Source organism: Metopolophium dirhodum, chromosome 6, assembly GCF_019925205.1.
Source record: "Metopolophium dirhodum isolate CAU chromosome 6, ASM1992520v1, whole genome shotgun sequence".
Classification (NCBI taxonomy): domain Eukaryota; kingdom Metazoa; phylum Arthropoda; class Insecta; order Hemiptera; family Aphididae; genus Metopolophium; species Metopolophium dirhodum.
In genome coordinates, this window is record NC_083565.1 from 16012124 (window position 1) to 16029670 (window position 17547).

The following is a 17547-nucleotide window of genomic DNA, read 5'->3' on the forward strand; positions in this document are numbered from 1 at the left end:
GCTGTACATTAGGTGTCTAAAGAAGTCACCGTAAATTGTCAATGAATGTGTTAAATGATATAAAATCATTGTTTACGAATAACGATAGACGATCTGTCAACCTATTAGTATATTTATCTTACTATTAAGTGATATAGGTGGCCATTAGTAAATACTCAATAACTGTAAACGCTCATAAAAATTGTATTTGACTTTTCAGTGAACTTTTTTTTGTTAAATATACAAGAAAATTAACTTAAATGTTCAAACCTTTAATATACATAGAACAACTTTTTATTTATGCTCGACTTTTTTTTAATTCCCAATAACAACCATTTATGAGTAACCTTAGGTTTCATTTTAATTTATACACGTCTGTTGTTATTACAGCTAAGTATAATAAGTATTAAAATAAAAATAATGTTGTTATCATTCAGTTGAACAAAACGTAGGTATGCTCTATTTGACTATACTACGGTCTTATAAAGGTACATAATATTATATATATGTATGTATATGATCATAAACTATATAAATATCTGCCAAAATTACGTTCGATCGATGTTATTAATACAATAATATTCCAATATCTAGAGAATCGTTTGATGCAGTCCAATTTTCAATTATTCTCGACTCTCTGTCCATTAGATGAAAATGAGCAGATATATGATTTATGTATGATTTATTAAATGGAAATATCGATTGTCCCTATTTATTGGAAAAATTAGGAATTCGTACCATCATATTTCTCTAGAAGTAAAACATTATTTATTATTCCCTACTAATTACTATCCGAAAAAATCTGGTGCTGATTAATTTTTTCTGCTCGCGTTAAATATAGCTAATAACATATCCTCCTCATTAGATTCATTAGATTTTTTTCATCTACTCATGATATTATTAAACACAATGCTATGTTATTTTTAAAAATTGGTGGTGCATAAGTTAATTTCATGAAAACGTCATGTACCTATGTTTTTTTGTAATAATTATTTTATACTATTATATTATTAAAAAAGACCTAGGTCCGTTAAACTATTTATAAATAAATACATAAATAAATAATATCTGTGTCGTAAGATAATAGACGATCTTAATGAGTATTTATTATATTATAACCATATTTTTTGTGACAGTGAAAAATATAATTTATATTTTAACAAGTATTTTTGAATGTGTACACTTCTTTAGTGTTATCCAAATGTAAGGAATAAAAAAAAATTAAAGAAATTAAATCCAGTAGATGACCTTCTAATTTGCAAGGGTTCTGGACAAATACCCATAATGCCCTTAATAATAAGGCCCTGATTCCGGAACTACTAATTATACGCACGATATCAATATGTAGAACGTAAATACATACCTGTCATACCTACCTAAGATATACAATAAAATTATGTTATAAGAAAAAAAATCATTCAACAATACGTGAAAGTGTTAAAACTGAGATTCATCCGTAAAAGGAAAATAATATTATTTTTTTTTTTTTTATTAAATAATAGACTATTAATATGACCATTGGCTGTACTGAATTGACATACATTTACACGTTATAATAAATTACATTTTATATTTGTATGCATACCTATACAAATAAATTACAAGCAATTAATTAAATTAGACTTATAATAATAAAGGTTATCTTGCATTTTAAGTTGTCTTACTTGAGACTTATGGTAAGGGCTTTTGACAGGATATTACAGGTTCTCGTATCTCCGTTTCAATATATATATTTTTGTAGCAACTTCTACGTAAAATATAAATATTGAACACGATATATTATTATTTCAGAAGTAATTTTATGTGTTATATAAATTATCCTCGGTAAGTTCAGCCTCTAAAGTTTCTATTGTTGAAAATAATTGTACATTGTCCCATGTTAAGCCACACGACAAGGGACGTACATATATTTTGTCCACCGTCCAAAGTATTCCATGAATATTGAAGAGCGTAGGCGAACATATCTATATGTATATATACATATTCTCTGTACGAGAATAAACATCGAATTAATGTGAAATAAACACTATAACGAATAACGATAAACGTTTTAGCGCGGCGTTTCGATTAAAATTACATATTATAATATTACTATGTACGCTTTTACATTTGCCGCTTAAATTGCTATTATATAGGGGTTTTACTGCTCTACTCTATATGGTCACACGCCCATACACAGCAATGATTTTATTTATTTTATGAGTTTACAACACGCGGAAAGTCTATACGACAAAATAATTTTTTTATTTTAGATTCCGAGTGAATTATCAGTGCATCATAGACCTATAACAACAAAGGTCCCGCGGCGTTATTAATGGCCTTAAATTATTGAGAACCACTCACAGTAAATTTAAAAATAAGCCCATATCGCTTATATAAATTACCACCAGTCGAAATTATAAGCTGAAAGTCCAATGTTGTTTGAGACTATTTATGTGCCCCTAAACCAAGCGTCTGCCCTGCATGATTATACCCTGCATACCCCGTGATGCGCACGCCTATGGTATGTATAGAAAACGTTACGAAATGCTGACAATCATGATTTTTTACAACCTAACCGTCTTATACATAATGATTACTTTCAAATTCAACATTGCAACATTTCAAACAAAACTATTCCGAGCCAAGATGAGCGAACTTACTGAAAATTAGAGCTCGACGGACGGGCATACCGCGGCTTTCATTTATTTATTTGTGCTGGTGACGCGTATAATAGGGTATAGTCTTTAAGATTCACATCGCACGACCAATGTGCGCAAAAATCCGAACGATACGCTTTGTAACACAATAAATATGTACACGAAACCATTCGCGAGCACATCTCTAAATAATAATAATATTGTACAGGCGAAAGGTTTTTAACCGTTAAACCGTGCCGAGTGTTTCTCACATATCAAAATGTTTACGGCCATCGAACTAAAGTGCACTTGCATTTTCGACGACCAAACCCTGTACGCGTTTTCGATCGTAAATTTTCGGTATTAATGGCACGCTGCAATTAGTGACAAACTGTAAAATATTATTATATTCATAGCGGGAGACTATAACAGTGGCGCCGTGTGCGTAGTGCCCGTGATCGCATGAAACCAACGAGAGTTGATTATTATAGCCTTTATTGAAAGGTATGATTCTAATATAAAACGCATTATTTATGAATACGTATACGTATTCGTTATTTATTTAAATACGCACGAATAAAGTCACTTGCATTCAGTCGTGAACGTAATTAATTATTGTAATATATATTTTATACACAAATATAAGAATATTATTTCGTTAGTGTTTTAAGTGTTTATAATATATTGTATGGACAACAAAAACATGTTCAAGTGAAAACGTATCTATATAACTTACGTGCACAATAACATTTGGTAAATGACATGTCGAGTTATACATTGTAAGTGGATACGCGTAAGTTAATAAGTCTCCCTCGGAATGTGCTATTATAAAGATTAAAGAATTGAAGTCCTTTCGAAATGCTACCGTGTAATTAATAATTATAAATTTCAACCTCCACCCCAAACATTTTTCAATGACTACTGCAAACTGCATTATTCAAAGATAATCAATAATTAACTAAAAAATAGTGACTCATAAATACTGTTTTATTTTAAATGTTTAATTTACCATAATACAATTTACGGAGTCATTCTGATCCTTGGTAATGTTTGGCATAAAGTTGGAATGTTTTAATTTTTTCAATACACCTGAATAGTGCTAAATGGTTAGTAACGATAGCTGAACCTATATAAAATGTTTATATATTATTTTCTAGAAGTTGGTTTCTTTCTTTTATGTTTTTTGTAGTATATTCTTGTTTTGAAGATCTGAATAATTTATTCAGCTCTCCATTAAATTGAGCCGACACACCTTTTTGATATACCTTTAGTAAGTCATGCATTTGTTATTTTGTGTTTATTTTAATCAAAATATTCTATTTGTATTACTTTTCTTTATTTAAATTTTAGAAAAATATGGTATGTGCATTTTTTTTAAAGATCAGAGTCCACAATACATATTAAAAAAAAAAACCTGGGAAATTTGCTCTGCTGTATAGAAGCTGTTGAGTGTACCTCATCATTGAGAAGGTCATCACTACTCACTAACTGTAGTGGATGTGTTAAATTTAAAATTTGAATTCAATGATACATTTTGGCACACGGAATATAATTTATTATTCTAGGCAAAGACGATGTATCAGCCAATAATTCGAAGGGTACTTCTTATTATATTATATTTTTAATTTTTTTAATTTATTTTATTAATATTATTATTTTTTTTTTTTTTTTGTTACAATATTTATTTATACAATCTGTAAATGTGTTTTTCTACAATAAGTACAAGCACTGTGGGAATTAATGGGTTGGAGGCTTGAAGCCTGAAGGAAGAATCCATCCAGTGATGGAACTGCATGACAGATTTAATCGTCAATTTATTTTTCTATTAGTATAAATATTATTACTGTCGTTTGAAGTATGGAAAAAATCGCATACATTATTTTACAATAATTATTATAAAATTATTTTATTTAACTAGATACAGACATTCGAACTCGAACAAGATAAGGGAGAAGTGAGAACCTCATGCACAAATGGCCCTTTGTTCATAATTCAAGTTATAGTGACTGCGGTTTCCCTAACTAAATTATATAGCGCATACCACACGAGACTAACCAAAGAGAAAATTCAACATTAAGCTCTATGATATCTTCAATACCCTGAAGCTATTGAATATTTGAATGGTTTAAAAATATATAGGTATTTTAACTTCTAAATTCATATTATTATTGCTCTGTTTATTGTTATTATAAATATTATTATTCATTATTTAAAAAATAATTTAATCTCTTTTATTTGTTTCTACTTAAATTATCATTTATCAATATAATATTACCCAGTTGTTTATAGTTTATACCTTTACGAATAATTCAGACATACTGTATAATGATATAAATAGCCTTATCGTATAAAAATGGCTTAAAATGAATTAAAATATTTTTGAAATTGAACCGTGTTGAGTTAGTAATTAAGTTATAATGACGAAAAGTTTCTTGTACCTAAGAATAATATTATATGAACTACGTACAACAAAATAACTTATTTAATCGTTATTTTTCGTTTAAAATTGTATATGTATATTATATATTATATAATTTATAATAAACCTTGTATTAAATTGCCTAGCTTTATTAATTATTAAAATTTCAAATGTTAATTTTAAACTACAAAAAATTAAATAATTTTCGAATTTTGTAAGAATTTGAAATTTAAATGGTTGTAAAAAAATATGACTATTTATTTTTTAGTTTGTGTACTTGCCGTAAGAGCAACTTATGAATAGACTTATATTAAATGTTCCAGCTATTTTTAATCGTAACTAAAAATTTTACTGCACAAAGAATAAATACCAAAAAAAAACTAAATTTAAAATGTCATAAAATATAAATAAGTAAATAGCACAAAAGGACCCAAAATATTTTTTAATTTATCAATTTCTTTTTTAAAATAGGTACAAATATAAATATTTCATGAAAAATTCGATTCTCTACAAAATATTCTATAGTTTTTTATTTTTGAAATAAACAAAAACGGGTTTTGCGTGAAGAATGTTCCTTAATTTGTTTTTTTTCCAGATTATTTTGAAATTGAGAATTATTTTCTCTTGACTTCTTTTTATTAATGTAAAGAATCCTTTTTGAAGTCAAAGGCAATATTTCATTTTGCAGAACACTTCAAAATCTAAATACTTAAGACATATTAATTGTGATAGTTTTATTATGTTGGGTACAAAGTGGACATGTTTTATGAAAAATATATTAAATACGATTGGTTTATCTCGTTATACTGATATGAGATACCTACCACAAAACCCAATACCCAATTAAGTTTATAGCATATTTATATCATCATTCAATATTCACCATACATTACAAACTTAAGTCTATATTATAATTTATACTCGATTATTACTGATTATAGTAATTACTAATTAGTTTCGGCGGGCAATTGCTTTAAGCTATTTTATTAAAAGAGAACGTGATGACCAGCTGATGTGTCGTTTCCGTCTTAAAACGTACAACATATCAATTTTACGTTCGGCCGAATCTATTTTGTGTTGTTACTTTTAATATTACCGCAGATTTAATTATTATAAAATGTAAAGGTAAAAATATTATCAGCTGTGTTTTATCGTCGGTTTTTTTTTATATTTTAATTTTGAAATGAGTTATGAGCTTTTTTAAAATTATAATATTTTACATACCTACTTATAAAGTTATAACTCGCTTTAAAATTTAAATATAAAAACTGACGAAAGAACACAGATAAAATTCTTAACTTTAAATTTGATAATAGTTAAATTGATAATATAATATTTAACTTATAACAACACAAAATGGATTCTGCTAAATGGAAATGGGGGGGGGGTTGTTGATAACTAAACATATGTCACATTGCCACACCTTAAAAATTGACTTCGGGGCCATCACTACAACACTGATAGTGGTTTTATGTGTACCGATGCTTGTATATGCTCACATTTCACCAATACGCAGTATATAGTACCTATCATCGTAATTCATATAATATATTCACATCGTATGCCAAATACTAACAAAGCCAGAAGCTTTGATCCAAAATGTCAAAATATGCGTGTTTCGGGCTTATACCAATATTAATAATATCATAATTATAATTCAAATAATCATAACAATATACCTACCAATGTTCACATTTTGGCGTAGCTGCCAAATGCTAATTATCCACAATATTTGTGAACGAAATTCAATATGGACGGATGGATTAAAATTATCTAATTTAACTCAACAGCGGCGAAGCACACAGGTATAACGAGTTTATAAATTGTAAGTAATAGTAAACATAGTACTACGTGTATATTCGGTGAATTATAATTAAACTTTAAATTATGGCAAAACACTAATTATCAACAAGGTTGTTTAAATGCTTAGTAATTAAACCAATTCAACAGATAGGTAGGTAGGTACGTTATATTATGAGAAATGCTAATAAGTAATAACTTACTAATAACCAAGATTAAGCAAAATATAAATCGAGAGTTATATTTCACTCTGACGGGTACGCAAAATAACTATGACTGGATACTAATTACAAACACACCACAGCTAATTGGATATTTATATAATGGAATATGGGGATTTTATCCAGTATCCACCATCAACATAAAAGTATAGGTAATTAATATCTTAACAATATAATGTCAAAATGTTGAAAATAAATTAAGTTATTATTTTGACAAATATATAATTTTCTTTGATAAAATGTCAATGTCGCATCGTCCATTTTACACAAAAATACATCAGTAACACTATTTTAAGTCATTGTATGAATTAATATGGTATATATTAATTTTCATTGTATATAACTCAAAAAAGATATAAACGTGTGGCGTGTGGCACGTGTTCTTTTTTGTAAAGTCATAATAATTACAATTGGGGGACGGAGTGGCCGACCCGAGTTCAATACCTCGGTCGCGGGCGGAATTTTTCTTAGGGCAAGTCACGGTGTCCCCCACCCGGGCATGGCAGATACCTACGGGTGCCCAAATTAAAAATTCTGCCAAAACAAACACACACGTGTAAACTAATCTACAGCACCCTCCCCTACAGTACTACAGGCTAATGACCTAGTAATCGAAGCCTTAACCCCAAAAAAAAAAAAAATAATTACAATTATATTATTATTGTTTTATCTACGACAATGCTACATAAATACATAATGTATAATATACATATAATATACGATAAAAAATATTTTTAGGTGTACCAGGTGAACTTTCGTATTATACTAGTACTATCGTACTATACCTAGGTGATCTACAATTATTATTATTAATTTATTTTATTATTTATTAATATATTATATGATTTAAGGAAATATAACAGAGTCAGGATTCTACTGGGTTATAGCACCTTGAACGGACGACAATAGTTCATACTCAGATTCTGCTTCTGAAAATAATCCTCTTAACAACGGGAATAGGTATTATGGAAAACGAGTAGAAAGACCTTGGGTTTTTAAAACGTTTTTTTTGTTGTTGAACGTCGAGATAAAGCTACACTTATATACCAATAATTGAAAAATAAATACTTCCAGGAGGCAGGCGCAATAATCATGTCAAATAAATGAAAACCCTATAAAGTTTTACGAAATAAAGGTTATAATCACTTGACCGTAAACCATTCTAAACACTTTGTCGACCAGCTAACAGAAGCCAACACATATACAATAGAATACATCGGAACTTTTACATCGTCATCTAATTGAAGCATGCATGGTGAAGGTCAGTTAATCCTTAACATACTTTTTTTCACATTTTTAATTGATACTAAAAATGTTTAGGTATACCTAAAGTAATTAATTGTACTAAGTAACTAACTAAGTAACTGTACTTGGAATTTTTTTATATTTGACTATTTAATTTTTTTATTTTTTGACATTTGTATGATATAACACAATAAAAAATATAATATATTTTTATACATTCAATAGTACCTACCTATACTATTGAAAAAAACACTTGCCAAGTCGGGGATCGGCATGTAAACTTTCTTGATTTTTAATTTTTAGAAATGTATTGGCTGATATCACACTCAAGCGGTACAACAATTTGAATCCAGAAAAATGTCGGTGTGAATAGCCCCACAAAAAAATCATTATTTTCATTTTCATTTAGTAAGATGGATCTCCGAAATCGGAGAGCGGATTTCGTTGTTTGAGATCTTGTTAGATTCACATTGGTTAGGAGAAGTGCAGTGAAGATTTTCAGAACTTTATCTTTAGTAGTTAATTCATTACAGAACATTAAAAAAAATTAAAACAAATTTTATTAGGCGTTTTTTGATTTTTTTCAGCTTTACAGCTTTGTATTGAATCAACGATTGGAGATTAAAGTTCTGAAAATCTTCATTCCACTTCTCCTAGCCAATGAATCTAACAAGACCCCAAACAACAAAATCCGTTCTCCAGTTCCGGAAATCTACTTCGCTAAATAAAAATTTATCGAAAAATAACTCTTTTTTTATCTGTGAAAAATTAAATTACATTTTTTGAAAATTTTAAATCCACATTTAGTATCTATTTTATAATCCCTTTTAATTAGTTATCAACCAACTTTCTAGCTATCATAGTTTAGGAGAAAAGTTAAAAAATAGAAATTTTGGGACTGTTCACGCCGACATTTGTATAGATTCAAGTGGTTATACCGCTTGGGTGTGATATCAAATCTCTCTCATTAATATTTTATATTAAAGCTAGCTAAATTACCCACATACTCATCATTACTGAGTTACATTTTTATTATTTTCCTATTTAACACAAATTCTTGAAGTTTTCAAAAGTTTTCAGACATTTTTCATTTCAATTACCGTACTTTTTTGATTAAAAATCAAAAAATTAAAATATATTTTTAATTTGTACGTAGATCACTCATCCTGAATTCGCAGATCGATCAACTGCTGTAGATCACCCGCCACACAAATGCCCAAATAAATATTAACTATTAACTATAAGTATTATAATAAATTAATACTGAATACAAATTAATATTTTACATTGAGAATAAGTAACAATGTATACAGCAGTGACGTGAAACTGACTAATTTTACTCTCGTGAGTAATTTATAAAATAAAGGTACAGGTGGTAGACGTATATGGTAATATGGTATATATATGCTGAGAATTATGAATTTGCACCTCGTGGCTTACAGGCTTAGTTAGGCAATAATATCAGTATACATATAAGGGTTTTAGCCTCAATTTAGATGGTAAATATGTTATTTTTTTTTATAACATAAAAAAATTATAAATAGAATAGTATGCGCCACCTCTGAGTGGATATATTGTGTTGTACGAATTCTATAGGTACATCTCAAACAACGATTTTATCTTATTTTGTCAGTATAGTTAATGGTTAATTAAGCTTGAGAATAAGTAGTTCAATTAATGTATTAGTACTACAAATATATGAAAAATAATAACATACTACCATTGATTATAAATACTATTTAATAGTTAATACTATCTAATAATTTTTATAATCAATGGTAATACGTAGGTAATTAAAATAATTAATTTATCTATAGGTACCTACATTTATAACATTATTGTTACAACATAATATGTTACAATGATAAATTAAACATTTACTATTGTTACAATATAATATTTTACAATGATAAATTAAACATTTACTATTGTTACAATATAATATGTTACAATGATAAATTAAACATTTACTATAATGTATATTATATTCTTATTTTAATTCTAAACTAAAAGTTATACGACTGAATAATAATAAAATAATACAACTAAAGATTAAATATCCAACGAATTATTGAATATATATAATGTATAATAGATACAGTGAAACCTCTAGATACAGCCATACAAGACACTTTTGATCACTGATATTTTGTCCGCCAATCGGATGTGTCCGCTATTCAGAAGGTTCAGTTGTAGAAAGTTTGTAGTTTGTTCCCAAAAAAACGTCCGCTATTTTGAGGTGTCCGTTAGAGGAGGTTTCACTATATTAAAATTATAATAATAATAATAATAATAATAATAATAATAATAAACAATTCTATTTATCATTATTTTATATCAATAAGTTCCTTGTAGCACTTTTATAAATAAAAAAATTATACTTAGTTGGTATTTTTACGTGCTTATAAAATCTAAATCGTGCGTAATATAATGTATTAAATAAATACACCACATTTCAATAATGCATTAGCAATTTAACTTTAATTTGATGTCATTGTGTATATCAGTTTATAGTCCGGCCACCGAAAATACGTCTCTGCGTTTCATCCCATTCAATACTGACATGTCGCCAATTTTTAGCAGGATTTATATTCTTGTATAATGGCTGTTTTTGGAATTTGCCCTTAAAACACAATAAACAAAATGTTTTGCATAAATATATACATACAATATTTTATTTATTCGTTAAAACGAATTGCAAATTGCAGTATAGAACTAGATGAATCAAACATACCGTTATATAATAAAATTACAAATTATAAATGTACATATTATAATATGATATTAAAATTGTTCCTATTATTTCATACGTTAGTTACGTCCTGCATATAATATATTATTATTTATAGTTATACTATAAGATCCACATTTATCACACTCGGAAAATAATATTCCCTCTCTTCGGTATACACGTTTTAAAACTAAATTAACTTTTGATTTATAATAAAAGCAACCGACCTTATTATTTTCCGTTTTAAATTCCAATGCAATTTAAAGTGTTATCACTATAATAATTTAAAATTTAGAGGACGGGAAAGGAGAAAAGGCGCAGGGAGATGAAATTATTTCTGTGCGTTTTGCTGAGAATTAATCGATTTGATTAAACCCGACGCGGCTAACGTGAGTTCCAATGGAGGGTTGACGTATAGCTATTTCATCCGATAGTATATAACATTAGATATGTTTCATTATAGCTATGCGGTGTGATGGTATTCGTTGCAAACGGCGCATGAGCAGATTTTTTTTCCGGAATGCTACTTTAAGGTCTATCGGACCCGATATTACCGCCACGCTGGATCAATGTGGAAGCAAAACGACCGCTGTACAATACAATATTATGAATCTGTGCCGGTACTTGCAGTATAGTAGGTATAATATTATATCGTATAAATTAACTTAACACGCAGCGACGATTAATATTATTGCCAACATGCACGATGACGTAAATCATAACAATTAATATTCATTTTATTGTGGTGACGAAGGGGAAAAAACGTAATTATTTTACCGGGTCCGTGGCGAATGGTTTTGACGGTATGTCGACGGGAATCGGTCGACCCTCTGGCACGCCAGAAGTTAGTTCACTCATTGTTTTTGAAGTGCTGTACACGAAGGTGCACACCATGTCCCGCCTGTCAGCCGATACATCATCGAGACTGATCTGAGGACACTTGAAAACTCTGGGTCTCGTCCTCAGGATATTCGATCTTGCCTCTGCTTTATCTTTATCGTACTCAATCACTTTCTGTAAAACCATGCAAATTTATAGACTACTATTTACAACGTGTACAATGTACATAATATACTATATTGTATAAACGCATCAAACATACGACCTTTTGTGCTTTTTGTGTTCGGGCCGATTTTCTTCTATACGTATATATAAGTACGTACAATACTACATGATAGTGGTTTGCTCAAGAATAAATAACTATCTAGATAAAGGTTTGATCCTGCGCATATTGATGGAAACGGTATTCTACCTATTATTATTTTATAATAAAATACATCACAAAAATGCATAATGCATAACGATGTAGTAGACGCAACTAAAATATGTTTATATTTTAGATACCTATAATATTAATTTTAGTATATTTAATATTTTTATATTTATTAATATAACGGGCTATAAATAGCATTTACATGTATTATATAGTTTTAAATAATTAATTAATAATACCTAAATAAGAAAATGTACAAGATAATATATAGTTCCTAGCTATGTATAAAGTTATAAAGAAGAGAAAGATGCTTCTACATTGGTAATCCACATCATCCTTGTAAGCGGAAAAGAGCCTCATTAGCAGCATAGCTTGTGGTAACTTAATATGGATTGCGTGATAAAAAGAATAATAATATAATGTGCTTAATAATTTTTCCGTGTGTAAGTTAGTCAGTTACAATGGGGTTCTATAGAACCAAAGCCATTCGATACTATCTCAAAGATTCTTTCTCGTTTAAATTATCGCAGACCATCATGATGGATTTTGTGAGCTACGTTTATCTTATTAGCAACTGAAATCGCGCAACGTCAATTCAGACTCGCTAGGACTCGTGTAAGTGTGCGTTTCGAGGTTAACCAATTACATTTCATAAGGAATCGAAAACAATATTTAAAAAAAAGGTTGCTTTATGCAATAAAAACATTCTCTACATCCGTTATGATAGGTTTGCATACAACATGCATACTTGGAATGAAACGTATTGGGTATTTGGGGAACCTAAATTAGGATATCAAAACATGAAAAATTTCATTACTTCTCCAAGAATAAAAATATCATATTATGTAGTTTAATATTGAAGTAATGTATGAACATCAAACTTTTGGATTGTTTAATTTTATCAATAGATTCAATTTTTGAATAAATAATATTTTCCATCGGTGGCTTAATACAAAGTTCTTATAATACCTATTTAATTCTGGAAAATTTGTACGTCTCATCCACAAATAAGTGGTATAAAAATACATAAAAATGTTCTATAACGTGAAATTGCTGACAAATAATTCCATTATTCATACTAGGTGCTTTTAAATAATGTATCCCTACCTAGTACCTTAACACATATAATATGGGAAATATCACATTGCATTACGTCGTATTATATAATAATCATATATTATATTAATATGCGGGACCGGATTTAGAGATGTGGAGGCTCCGGAAGACCCATAAATACTTACTTATTAACTTTCTTAGGTCAGATATTTCAGTTTTCGTGGTTTAATATTATTAATATACGATAAATTATCTGCAAAATTCGATGAAAATTATATAGTTTATTACACACCAATCGAAACTTTGTGGTGTTTATTTACGGTTACACTAATTTAAAATAACAAGAGAAATACAGTTAGTGAAACCTGAAAGTTAATAATTCGAAGTGAATTCGATTCCCTTGAAATAATATACGTTCAAACTCAATAAAAATGTAATCACGGTAGACACAGCACTATGACCAAAGTGTTTTGAAGAATATAGGTAATATCGAAAATGGCCTTAGACCACGCGATGTATCTTATTTTATCTGTATGTCCCACGCGACGAAATCATTCAACTCCTAAATCTGTAGACTTTAACTCTGTAATTGAACCTGAATGGATTCATCATGGATTTAAAAAAATAAACCAAACCAATACATTATCTCTATTTACCCGAAAGTTTTTAAGAAAATAATCGTAATTTATAACTTTTCTAAATATTGTTAAATATAAAAATATACGTTTCACATTTGATATAGTTTATTCAAAAGGTATTAAAAAATAATTCCCGTTAATGTTTGTCTAATGAAAAAAAGAAAAAATCCGTTGGTATTATAATATGAAAGACTTATAGATTTTGAGTTGCAATCCTGTCTCGTACAATAAAAAATAAAAAACAAGCCAATCGCATTTTTTTCGTAACCAAAATTATTTTTTAATCTAATTATTTTATTATATACCGAATACATAATATACAGAACTTTATTTAATTACAAGTTCAAATATACACTCATAAAATATACTCGTGTTCGTAAATATTAAAATATACCTACGAATGGTAAGTTTCTTTTAACCTATATTGTATAAAAAAAATGTTCATCGTTTAATTCAATACCGATCACTATTATTCGTACTGATTACAACAATAATTTATAATAATTAAAACAGAAATTTACTTAATTTCAATTTTAAGTTAAATAATTAAATAAAAAAATTATAGATATAATCTATAGGTTGATATAAATTTTGCCAAAAAAATCAAAATATTATAATCTTTTTTATTGTTATTAACTTATGCTAATACTGGTGAAAAGTAGAACGGTGTAAATAGGTTCGTGGTATAAGTAGCATAATATTAGTCTAAATATATTGTAAATGTATAGAAAATAATAATTTAAGTCAACGTATCCTTTTACTTATCATAAAAAAATGTTAACATGCATTTATCGAAAAATAAACTTAAAACTTGAACATTTTGAATGTACCTATATAATTAATATATGAAAAATACATTACATATTTACATAATTTAAACTTTGTGCTAGGTAAGTTATGCCTAAGCTAAAAAAAACTAATTTTTTTTACAAATTACAGATTTGTTAATAATAGTAATTACTAATGATGTATGAAAAAAACAAGTTAGGAAATGTGCATGGGAAATATTCCCGAATTTAGTGTTTTATTAAACCGGACAGTATCAAATTAATTATAATCAGGATACGTCATAATATATTGAACGATTAAAATCCGTGATGGCTTGTGTAAAAATTAAAATATTTAAATATGTAACCAAATACATTTTAGAAGGGTGCCTACCAAGAAAAGAGTTTACACTCATATGAAAGAATCCCAATAGGTTGTATTCTGTAAAAAAAATGAACAGAAAACTTAAAAAATAGTACAATGTGATTAGATATGTTATATATAGATAGATAGATAGATAGATAGATAAATACATAAATGAATATATAGACGGATATATAGATAAATAAATAATAATTAGACAGACAGACGAAAGCACATAAAAATACGCATGGATATAGATAGTAGATGGATGGATAGTAGATATTGGAGAGGTGTATGCTGGCAGGCAGACCCAGTTGTTTCTTAATGGCCGTAAGCTAAAACAGGCGAATAAGGAGATATTAAACCAAGCGTCGTCGTCGGCGTTGGATAATTAAAATTGTCAATTAATAGTTAAATACGTAACTTGGTGTCAGCACGTACCTATATTAAATAGTTATACGACTGCGCGGCAATCAGTGCATTCCAGTTGAGTAAATTATCTGACAGATACGTTTCTCGAATTACTATAATATTATATGTTTTGCATACCTCGGTTGGGTAATGAGTAATAGGTTTCTGGCTACACAAAATGGGTTTAGGATAGCAATCGAAATCGAAAGGCAACCTTTGTGCGTACGGTATCGTCTTGAGTGTCTCCACGTTGCTAAACGACTGTGGTGCCAGAAAATGTGGACGTTCCGCTTCGGCTTTGAATTCGTATTGGTCCCAGTCAAAAATCCGCTGTCTCTCCGCCAGGAAAGGCCACGTAAAATCCGAACGGTTAGTCGTTTCGAAAGTATTTGTCATCTGAAACCGGTGTAAACGACGTATCGATAAAATTTATATAATATTCAATAGAATAACTAATAAATAAATAATTAATTCTTTATAAGAATAACTTCTAATAATAATATACTACGTCACTTTTAAGACGACACCAAACACGTCACTGAATCCGTAGTCGACACGACCCGATAAACAGTGTTGTTGTTGTGCATCGCAAGTATACGATATTTATTATGATTATCAGTAAGGCTATTATAGTATTCATCTGCTCACTTTATGACTCATCCCACAGCGTAGTCAGCGGTAAACAGTTTTGTGATTTTGGCAGGCGTTTTGTATATTATAATATTATCTTTTTCTCCGATTTAACTGTAAATACTAAATATTCACGTTTATTTCTTGCAACGATGTTCATTCGTTTATAACATAAGCCAATGAACACGCCAGTTCCACAGGTGAGAATGATTGTGATTTGCGAGAGTAATTGAAAAATTATACAACCAAAAGGATATTACAATATTATTATGTAAATACATGAATGTATAAAACGCATAAAAATTGTCTTCTTGGAATCGACGGAGCAAAAATACAAACAAGAATATTACATTATATAATTACAAAAAAGGGGTCCTTGGTTTTAAATTTATTGTTTGTGTTAACATCTCCTTTGCTCCTGATAAAAATAGATAATAATATTCAATTTAAAATACGAGTATATTATGTAGTACATATTTTACGATATTTTTTAATGACTGTAAAACCTCTTATTATTAATATTTTATTGAGTCAGGGATTACAGTTTAATTGGAACCAAACAATACTCAGAAAACGTACCATTTACAAATTTGTAATCACAAACACAATGACCCTTATTTTGTTTTTTTATTTTTTGTGTACAAAATACAATATTGTAAACAATGTAAATAATTTTTATACATTTTTAGGTACTCGTTCTATACACTGTATTGTTTTTCTCAAAACTAATATCCGTTTATTCAATTTGACCAACTAGGATAATAGTACACAAATCACAATAATATAAATATTATATCATTAAAATGTTTTCAAAATTAAAATATATGTACATTATAAACAATAGCATAAAATCATATGAAGTACTAAAATTAATTCCATATGATTCTATATGAATTTAAATCATGATAAAAATCATTAAGCTAATCTTAAAAAGTAGGGAAAATCAAGTAAAGAGAAACCTATAGAATAAATGCATATTGCTTAAATTTTATTTTTTGTCAATAATATATTATTATACTTATTATATGTAGGTAAAAGATACACTCGCCACATATTCAAGTTTAATTTGTTCAATAATATATTTACTTCAACAATGTATTTAATACTAATAGAATTTAAAAAATCTTAAGATTTCTTGCATTTTAACTAACATTATATTGTTTATAGATACTTAATTAATCTTTACTTTATTATTTTGGTCGATAACATTTTAGTATGACACATGCTTACTAATTGATGTCAAATAAAAATTCTTATTTTCAAATTATTCTATTGAAAACATTTCTAATTTTATATTAAAGTATATTTACATAAACATTTTTATTACGATAAGCTTCCTAAAACAAACTAATATGATATTTTTAATTTTATCAATTCTTGTATTTGTGTATATACAATTTGTTACATTGTGTAATGTTTAATGTTATAATTTATAAAATCAATGAAATGTATTTC

The 17547-nt window shown here is 28.2% G+C and overlaps 1 protein-coding gene and 1 long non-coding RNA gene across 5 annotated transcripts; one reads left to right on the forward strand and one right to left on the reverse strand.

Moving 5' to 3' along the window:
• The first annotated feature begins 6527 nt into the window (after positions 1 to 6527).
• LOC132947493 (uncharacterized) lies at positions 6528 to 11642 on the forward strand. Of its 2 annotated transcripts, XR_009664931.1 has the most exons (4): positions 6528 to 6821; positions 7889 to 7997; positions 8112 to 8298; positions 11477 to 11642. It is a non-coding gene; the product is annotated as an uncharacterized LOC132947493 (long non-coding RNA). The 2 variants fall into 2 exon arrangements; XR_009664932.1 differs by lacking the exon at positions 7889 to 7997.
• Positions 9976 to 16015, reverse strand: LOC132947492 (uncharacterized). Of its 3 annotated transcripts, none has more exons than XM_061017800.1 (4): positions 15971 to 16015; positions 15601 to 15858; positions 11791 to 12027; positions 9976 to 10905 (listed from the first exon to the last, which is right to left on the reverse strand). In XM_061017800.1, exons 2-4 carry the CDS (start codon positions 15856 to 15858, stop codon positions 10786 to 10788), a joined length of 615 nt encoding a protein of 204 aa, XP_060873783.1. In that variant the 5' UTR covers positions 15971 to 16015; the 3' UTR covers positions 9976 to 10785. The 3 variants fall into 3 exon arrangements, with proteins under 3 accessions (XP_060873783.1, XP_060873782.1, XP_060873781.1); XM_061017799.1 differs by having other exon boundaries at positions 15951 to 16015; XM_061017798.1 differs by having other exon boundaries at positions 15976 to 16011.
• Positions 16016 to 17547: the final 1532 nt, after the last annotated feature.

Bases quoted from the DNA above. Each gene is read 5' to 3' on its own strand.
- LOC132947492 (XM_061017800.1), bottom strand. From the start codon at position 15,858: ATGACAAATACTTTCGAAACGACTAACCGTTCGGATTTTACGTGGCCT. The intron at 12,028-15,600 runs GTATGCAAAACA...ATGGTTTTACAG, and splicing joins TTACTCATTACCCAACCGAG to AAAGTGATTGAGTACGATAA. The intron at 10,906-11,790 runs GTAAAATAATTA...TTGTGTTTTAAG, and splicing joins AACCATTCGCCACGGACCCG to GGCAAATTCCAAAAACAGCC.